The 10,150-nt window shown below is 32.2% G+C and overlaps 1 protein-coding gene across 1 annotated transcript; it reads right to left on the bottom strand.

Annotated features, from left to right (window-relative positions):
* Positions 1 to 3,310: 3,310 nt before the first annotated feature.
* On the bottom strand, positions 3,311 to 6,290 carry LOC139849499 (uncharacterized). The gene is made up of 2 exons (XM_071839152.1): positions 5,409 to 6,290; positions 3,311 to 3,370 (listed from the first exon to the last, which is right to left on the bottom strand). Exons 1-2 carry the CDS (start codon positions 6,288 to 6,290, stop codon positions 3,311 to 3,313), a joined length of 942 nt encoding a protein of 313 aa, XP_071695253.1.
* Between the last annotated feature and the right edge of the window lie 3,860 nt (positions 6,291 to 10,150).

The raw sequence follows: 10,150 nt of genomic DNA on the forward strand, positions 1-10,150 counted from the left end.
TATTTTAACACCGTCTTTTTTCTTTTAAATAATACCTTTCGTTATTTAAATTCGTAGTTTCCGTTGACTAACGTTCATAATAATTCCGTCATCTAATTATAACTTCTCTCGTTAACTTGCGTTTTAAAAATATTCGATCGGTTAAATCCCGCACCCGCTTTGAAACTCGAGGGACCGGAGTTGCCAAATGGGCAAACTAGTTGACTAGGTCAACTAGTCAACCCATTTTTCCACCATTCAATCCCTCCCTCTCTCTCTCTTTCTTTCTTTTTTTTTCTCTCAAGAACACAAACATAATTCATCATCTAAATTCGGATCGGGAAGCAAACTTCAAAACAAATTACATATTCGTGATCCTCTCATCATCCTCTTCGATTTGGTACCAATTTCATCCATTTTGGGTAACATTTCTAAAACACTAAGATTTCTCTAAATTCGTGTTTTTGATTTGAAATGGTGTTAGTTAGTGTCTATGGCTCGTGTCTAGCATGAATATATGTTTGGTTTGCTCGATTTGATGTTTTGGTGTAACTAGCTTGAAAATGAAAAGTGTATGCTTAATCTTTGATTTTGGATGATGAAATGTGTTTAGATGTTAATGCTTGTGTGTTCAAAGTGTTAGTTACTTCAATAGCTTCGTTTTGGTGTGTTGATTGACATGAAAACCTTACATTAACATGATTAGTGATTTTGAGGTTTGGTTAGGGTTTGACAACTCTTAAAACGAACTTTTGATGCGTTGAATGCTTATTAATGTTATTGATAAGTGTTTAGTTGTATTACATGTTTCATTACCTTCAAAACGGCATATCATATGTATAAATCGGATTCCCGAAACTTGAATTGCAATTGATGAACTTGAAACCTTGTTTTGAAACGTTTAACGAACTTTCGACGAGATTTTTGTTGTCTAAAATGATAAATTTGATTTAGGAAATGTATCTAGTTGTGTTCCTTGTCGAAAGAGCTTTCCGGTGATATAAAATACATGTCTTGATTGTTTGCGGATCATAAACTAGGATTGATTGAAGTTTGGCTCGTGCCTTGTGTTTTCTGCAAACAGGACCTGTAAGCCTCTTGGGACGCCGTCCCAACCTCCTAGACGCCGTCCCACCTTTTGAACCTAGACGCCGTCTAGGATATCAGGACGCCGTCCCACCCTTCAATGTGGGACGCCGTCTAGCAATTTGGGACGCCGTCCCATTGTGCTAAAACTGGCTGTTTTGCTTGGTCATTTGACGTAAAATGTTTGATATGCTACGGACCTCCGTTAACGTGAAACTTGGCCAACATGCTCATATATGATTATATAACTTAGAAAAATTGTCGGATACCCGACCCGACATCGTTGACTTTGACTTTGACCAAGTTTGACTTTTAGCCAAACTTAACCAAACGTTTATGCAATCGTTCTAACATGCTTTTATACTTCATTCTCGCATGAAACTTGACAACGTGATTCACATGCTATACTTTTCGAGTCTTAACGAGCCATAGGACTAATTGAACACATTTCACCCGACCTTGTGTCGTAACCGGTTAATTGATATAACTTACTTGTTTAGGTCAAGGCTAAGCAACTTTCATGCACACGTTTACTTGTTGAAGTACTTTTATACTCGTGCACTCGAGGTGAGATCATAGTCCCACCTTTTCAACAACTTTTTATACTTTAAATTGTGGGCTGAGAAACATATACTTTGTTACATTTTGTACTACTTGCTTTTATACTTTGAACACAAGTACAAGGAAAACAAACATTCCACAGCGAGTTAGAACAAAAATCCTCAATTCGATTATCATTAGTTACACTTGCAGGGTGTAAGCGAGAACTTATATTGTGTGGCCATACGGGTTTGACAAACCCTCATTACGGACGGTTCGCTACCGTCTACGGATGAAATATATTTTCGGGAAACAGTGTATGTTCTAACACTATTGTGATGGGGTTCTATGGAAGGAAACGTTAAGTCTTGATAATTGGGTGCTCGCGAACCAACTTTTGGAATGCAACTTTTGGATGATCAATTTATGGAAATACTAAATCTTGTGGTTCAAAATATAACTTTTACTAATACACCTATGATTTCACCAACGTTTTTCGTTGACAGTTTTCTATATGTTTCTCAGGTTCATACTCGGCTACTTGATACATGCTTCCGCACTCTTTGATTACTTGATTGGAGTCTACCATGCATGCATACGCTAGGGATAGAATTTTTGGATTCAAACCTTTGTCTACTTACTTACGCTATTTATAGCAACTGTGTTTTTAAACTAATTATGTCGCAAGTTATTTCATTTATACTTTATGACTTTTGTAAACTTAAACTTATTGTCGATCCGTTTGCTAAACTAAACTTTGTACCTTTCAAATGAACGCGACATAATTTTGGTCAAACGAGTCTCATATAGGGACTACGACCACGCAACGGGACCTAAGTAGTCGGCGCCGTCAATGACGATTTGGTCGGGTCGTTACAATCTTCAACAACCAAACCACCAAGGATTACTATGGTTGCTTTTATGCTTCTTTCTCTCTTTTTTTCTTCATCACCCAACTACTACTATGTTATATTCGAATCACTTCTAATTTGTGGATCAAAGTTGCTGTAAGACTATTACTACAATTGCAGGTCTCCTATTCGTACCGAGACTCGTCTTCTGTTTTCGCTTGAAAGATGATCCAACACTCTACCACTTGATCTTGCCCTGCAGCTGAGAAACCTTCACCATCTCACTTTTCTTTCTATTTTGGAAACCAGAAACAAATACACCTCAAACAACCACCCACGATCACTATCATTACCAAATCAAAACTGCTACTGTTTTCTTATTCAATAAACTCAAACAATCATCAACTTCCACCACAAAACACTATCAAACCCTTTTACCCGAATTGAACCTGTTCACGAATTCAATAGGATTTTTTTTTTTTTTTTTTTTTTTTTTTTTTTTTTTTACAAATAAGCAAAAGGAAACAGAATACTACAACCTTCATATTCAAACCAAACAGGTAGATTACATTTCTGTAAATTGAATGAATCGATTAAAAACTTAGGAGAACGATGATGGATAATAAAGGTATATAATTATAAAACTAGATAATTAAATAAATAAAAAGAAAACTAATTACGGTCTCTGTTCCCTGTGGTTACTCGATGAAGATGATAATCGATGGTAATTAGATCAAGGATAATGATAATCGATGCAGTACCTGTGATTACTCGCAGAGGTGATTTCTGATTCCTTCCCAGATGAACAAACACAAAACCGAACCCTACCTTGTTAAAGGCTGCTGCTCCATTGACTAGTAAGATGTTGCAGCTGCCTTCTTCAAATCCTGATTGATTGATGATGAACCAATAACCTAGATTGAATCACTTGTTGCTACTTAAATCGTCTGAGCCAACACCCACCACACACCCATCGGTTTAAGTAAGGGGAAACAATTGGGCCGATTAAACATATGTGGATTGCAAAATTGGGTTCTTTGTAAATGACATTGGACTTGTATTCATGGGCTTTAGTTATATGGAATGGACTTCCAATTCCATTAAGGTATATACATATTTACATATATATATATTTTCCATTTATCTTGATATTATTATTATTATTATTATTATTATTATTATTATTATTATTATTATTATTATTATTATTATTATTATTATTATTATTATTATTATTATTAGGATTATTATAATTATGAACATTTAAGGTTTCTATAATATTGTTAAGATAATGATTAAATATAATGATTATAAATACGAAAATGAAGATGATTTAAATTATAATTAAACTATGATTTAAATAAAATATCATTTTTATCATTATTATTATTATCATGATTATTAAAAATTATCATTTTAATTAATAATTATTATTATTTTTTATTACTATCATTAATATTATTAATATTAATATAATTATTATCATTATTATCCTTATTTTGGTATTATTATAATTATTAGTTGCAAACAAAGGATATTATTATATAAAAATATATTTATTACATAAGTATACTAATACTACATAATATTATGTTTTAACTAATATAATATTATCTATATTGATATTATACTAATTAAATTATATATCAAATAAGTATTTTAACATATTATAAGTAGTAATAAAATTATATATAAAAATATTAATCTTAATGCATAACAAACTATATATATACTTAGTTGATTTATATTATAATGTGTTAATATATATATACTTGATTTAGGTTCGTGAATCCGAGGCCAACCCTGCATTGTTCAATTTAGTCATATGTATTTTTACTACAAAATACAGTATGGTGAGTTCATTTGATTCCCTTTTACTCTTTACATTTTTGGGACTGAGAATACATGCGCTGTTTTTACAACTACTTTATTAAATGCGTTTGAAATATATTTTGAACCGCGAATACATGAAATTCTTTTATAAATGTTTGACGAGATAGACACAAGCAAAACATTCCTCGAATGAATTATTATGCAGACAGAAGTTTTGCGGATTATTATTGAATTATGTGGACATGATAATTGCCACCATTGAATTATGTGGACATGATAATTGCCACCATTGAATTATGTGGATATGATAACTGCCACCATTGAATTATGTGGACATGATAATTGCCACCAATTGAAGTGAATGTTATGTATCGAGAGAATGATTTTATACACAGGTTATGTGTATGTTATTTTTGTGCACGAGATATGTGTACGGTTACTAAGATTTATGAAAGATGATTTCGTACACGAGAAAGGTGTACTGTATTTAAAAGATATCACTTGTACATTACAGGTGGGTATAGGATTCGGGCCCATTTGTACCATGCAGCATTTAAATCTTGTGGTCTATCAAAATGATGAATTTTATTGTTTTATGATAAACTTATGAACTCACCAACCTTTTGGTTGACACTTGAAAGCATGTTTATTCTCAGGTATGAAAGAAATCTTCTGCTGTGCATTTGCTCATGTTACATGGAGTTATTTATGGCATATAGAGGTAAGAACCTCGCAATGGGACCAACTGTTGAAGACTTCGTCCAGATGGATTAGGACGGGGCATTTCACTTTCGTACTATTTAATATCTTGTACTTTGCGTTTTGCGGCTCGTACTCTTGTAATTTTGAGACGTTTCTCATCAATAATTTGAACCACTTTGATTGTACTTTATATTTTTGAGCTTTTGGTCGTTTGCGTCTTCAATTCGTCGAATCTGTCTTTTGTCTTCACCTTTTATTATTTAAACGAATATCACTTGTAAATAGAACAATTGCAACTAAAAGCTTGTCTTTCTTGAGGGATAATGCTATGAAATATATGTTCATTTTTAGTATTATCACAATCCATGATTGGTATTGAACTTCGCGTAAAATTCCAGCCCTCACCAATTTTGTTACCTCTTCACATAACCACTTCACGCGATCTGGGGCCATGCCTCTTCGCTTTTGTACTACATGTTTTAAAGCTGGATTTACATTATGTTTATGTTCCACAATGTGACGCGGAACACCAGTCATATCATTCTCACACCAAGCAAAAATATCCATGTATTGGACAAGTAAGTGCACAATTTGTTTCCTTGTGTCCGCACTAACATTGCATCTCACTTTAATTTTTTGCTTGGGATATGTAGGATTAATCACTACCATGTTGTCCGAAGCATCAGCGGTTTCTTTCTCTGCGCTTTTTACATTAACAGCCGCACAAATGGGCATGATGCTCATTGAACTTATTGTCGCGATACCTTTATGTGTTGCGAATTTAATCATGCCATGAATTGTAGATGGAACAATTCCGAATTTACCTAAGGTAGTTCTGCCTAACAACACGTTATAGTGAGATGAGGTTCGCATAACATAGAAATCTAGCCGCGCTCGACACACTAAACCATCATTACTTTCATCAACAAGCTCAACATCTAAGGGCAAAACGCCCATAGGCAATGAGAATTCTCTCGCAAAATCGGTTAGCGAAGCTGCGGTTGGTTGTAAAGTTGCTCTGAGACTCTCCGGCAGTTGAACAAAACATTGTTCATAAACAATATCAACGCTACTACCATTATCAACATGAACTTTCCTGATCGTGATTCCAGCTTCCGCGATTTTGCACGATACTACTATCGGCATTTCAGAGAAATCATCGCTCTGCATTTTTGAAAAACTAATTGGCGTGAACTGCCAATTTTGATACATTCTTACCGACTTTCCCTTTCTTCCTCTTTTTTGAACATTCACTTGCACAACAACATCAATATCGCTATCCATTCCGATATTGCTCATTATTTCAATTAATCAAGCAATTTACCGCCGATTACAAACGTATTCGCCTGTGTATCATCAAAATAACACACGATTAGAATTAAACAAGTCAATTAATCGTTTGATAGCACAAAACAAAAAATTTTCAGTTTAATTCTTAAAACGTGTCCCACGGATGGTGCCAATTGATCAATTCTTAATTAATGAGTTACTTAATTACGGATTGAGTGCAATGAGATTATGATGGAGGATGGGATGTTTGATGATTATTTTGGGCCCCGATGATCGTCTTTCACTTTATCAATCAAGTGATCAACCACCCCGACACGGTCTTGATTGTCGATTAACATGATTCACCTTAGCGCAATGTAGAAATTCCTTGGGCAAGATCACAAGTGAAAATCACAAAGGCTAGAGCAAATGGCAGAGAATCAACAACCTATAAATGAGAGGCCATGCTCTTTATTTATAGTATTCGAAATATCCGCGGTCTGCGGATTGCTTAACTATCCGCGGAAACTTAGCGGATTAAACGGCAGTCTTTTATTAATGCGGAAATATAGCGAATATTCCAAGCGTTTTGGCTATAATTCGCATAACTTCTGCTTTTGGCTTTTAGCAAATAAAATATACATATACAATGCTATGTATATGATCAATTAACGTACACATTAGTAAATTTTAGAACAAAGTATATAGTACTGTAAATAGAAAAATGCCACATTTTGTAATTCAATTGTCGGTCAAAAAATACACACTTTAAGAAAAAGTACCTGACACATGTACTTTTTTCTTAACTTTTTAGTCTTACCTATTACTTTTTACCTATCTTTTTTTCCTAGATGAATAAAGTAGAGGTACCAAAGAGTTTTATCACATTATTCTTATCAATTTATAGAAGTGGACAATTAATTTATGACATCTCAAAATAGAATACTAAACTATAGATTTGGAACGTAGGAAGTAATAAAAGTTAGAAGTAAATAATTGTAAAAAAAAATACATTCGCGGATTGGTAGAAACATTTTGTTAATTAGAAAGAGAAATAAATAAAAAGAAAAACATTCACGTTAAACATTAAACATTAAGGAAAAAACTAAGAGAACTTTTAAAAAGATAAAAATATAAAACAACAAAAAAAGGATAAAAATAAACAAAAAAAAATAAAAAATAACTAAATAGTAAATAGTAAATAACAAAAACTTCCAACTCTAACAAAAATAAATAAATAAATAAATAATTACACATATGCCAATGAGTGAATATTATTTCTATATTCAAATAGAGAACACAAGAACACAAAAAAATTATACTATTCATATGAAACTTTTTTGTAATTTTGTCACCTTACCCCCTGATCTTTACATTATGTTAAATTTCACCCTTTTTGATTACCTTTTTATTTTATTCAAGCCAAAACTTGCACTATTTATATATTTGTCTTCTTGTTTAAGTTCTTTTCGTTTCACACAGTTATTATTATGAACGAAAGAAAAGTAAATAGAATGAAATTTACAAGCTTTAGTGTTCTCGAATTTTTACTACGAAAGAAAGGAAAAGATGTGGAATGATAGTTGTTATTCATACATAATGTAGGGGCTATATAGAACTAATAGATTGTGTAAGGGAATATTTGGAAGTCAATATATGGTTACCCGCAAACAAACGTAAATTTGCTGATGTCATGGTGCCATCCATGCTAATCGTCATACTTAAAAGTGACATATGACGCGTCTTCCGGATATTAAACAGGATGGCAATGGGCACGAAAAAAAATCTGTTACCCGCGGGTACACATATTCGTGACGGGCGGGTATTTACGAAATAATTTTCCCGCGGACACGAGCTAGGTAAATATTTGTACACGGCGGGTCAAGAGCGGGTCACGGTTAGGTCACGGGTATTTCATATCTGTCGCGGGTAATACTCGACTTGTGAGTCAGTAATGCCCGTTTGAACTACCTGTGAGTATCCGTTTACCCGCATACATATATATACTTATTTATATATATTATATGATTTAATTTTTTTAATGTATTATTATCATTTATAATTATTTGTGGGTAAAAACTCGGGGGTAGTGAGTATCAGTGATTAAAAAAGTAGTCAAAGTGCACATTTTGTAAACTTGCCAGTTTATCTGCGGGTCACGGGTACCAACATATTACGGTTATGGACAGAAAAATTTACCCATTGGCGAGAAACGGGTACCTGCGAGTAAAGAAAAATCTTTTGGAGCGGGTACCCGCGGCTAATATTGTTCTTAATCATTGTTTGGTAATATATAGTTTTGTCTCTATTAAATTGATATTGTTTTTAATAATTATAGGTTAAGGTTATTATAATACAATTTAATAGTGGTGTAAACGAGTCAAGCGATTAGTGTATTTATTTGATACTGTGGTAATTATTACTCCATCATTCTGATATTAAGACTATAAATAACTATGACCGTGACGTGAAGTCAGTTCATACACTTTCTAGTTTTTAGTGAAAAAGCGGGTTTCTAATTGTAATGTGACAATGTCATTGAGTGGAATTAAATAGTGGTGATTGTTAAATATAAGTAAGAAAAAAATTGGAGTGATATGGAAAAATATTATTGAAAGTTGGTGCGAAAAATAATAAATTAATAATATAAATAAATATGAGTTTTATTTATCTCTATATCTAAAAGGGAGAGGGCAAATGAATAGTCAAGTTTATAAATTTCACAAATTTACAACAAACTTTTTCTTTTTATAATCCAACCACATCCTTTATAATAGTTAACTTTATAACTTTTAAAAACTCACCACAAACTTTACACACTTAACAATTTAACCATAAAACTTCTCATTTTTTATAAATCGACCACATAATTTTTCTATCTAACAATTATTCATCATCATCATCATCATCATCATCATCATCATCATCATCATCATCATCATCATTATTATTATTATTATTATTATTATTATTATTATTATTATTATTATTATTATTATTATTATTATTATTAAATCAATCACATAATTTTTCACTTTATTATTGTTTAACTATTTTTCTTATTACAAATTAACCACGTAACTCATTTTTTAATAACCATTTTATTGTTATTATATATATACACACACACATATATTATATAAATATTTTTTCCTATTTTATTAAATAGTTTGTACCAATCGTTGATGTACGTCTCACTTTATTGATTGAGCATTTGAGTCTTTTCTCTCGACAAGACGAAACTAAAGCAAAAAATGATGAATAATTATTTCACGCTTATTACAAATCAATCACATAACTATTTTGGGTCATTCCTCGAAAAACGAAAAATAAAACAAAAAAATGATAAATAGTTACTTTCTCAATAATTAGCTATATAATTAATGTTAACCAAGGGTGAAGAACCGGCGTAAAGCCAGGTCGCCCAACTAGTTGTAACTGGATGAAAAAACTCTAGCGCCATTATTTTTTTCTGTCAGCACTTTGACTGATGTCAAAGGCGGAGGTACATGGATATGAAGGCAGGCCTCCGACACCCCTATAAGTCCAAAGCTCACAACCCATATTTGTTCACATTGTGTAAATCAATGGACTTTTGTTATGTAGTGACCCGAACTTTTCCATGTTTATATATATATTAAATAAAATTGTTATTTACATGATTAAATGTTTCCAACATGTTAAGCAATCAAAGTTGTTAAGACTTGATTAATTGAAATATGTTTCATATAGACAATTGACCACCCAAGTTGACCGGTGATTCACGAACGTTAAAACTTGTAAAAACTATACGATGACATATATATATGGTTATATATATAGTTAACATAATTTTATTATAAGTATGTATCTCATTAGGTATTTTAACAATGAGTTATATACATAAAAAT

Source organism: Rutidosis leptorrhynchoides, chromosome 5, assembly GCF_046630445.1.
Source record: "Rutidosis leptorrhynchoides isolate AG116_Rl617_1_P2 chromosome 5, CSIRO_AGI_Rlap_v1, whole genome shotgun sequence".
In the NCBI taxonomy this organism is placed as follows: domain Eukaryota; kingdom Viridiplantae; phylum Streptophyta; class Magnoliopsida; order Asterales; family Asteraceae; genus Rutidosis; species Rutidosis leptorrhynchoides.

Bases quoted from the DNA above. Each gene is read 5' to 3' on its own strand.
- LOC139849499 (XM_071839152.1), bottom strand. From the start codon at position 6,290: ATGAGCAATATCGGAATGGATAGCGATATTGATGTTGTTGTGCAAGTG. The intron at 3,371-5,408 runs GTAACAAAATTG...GATTCAATCTAG, and splicing joins TGAAGTGGTTATGTGAAGAG to GTTATTGGTTCATCATCAAT.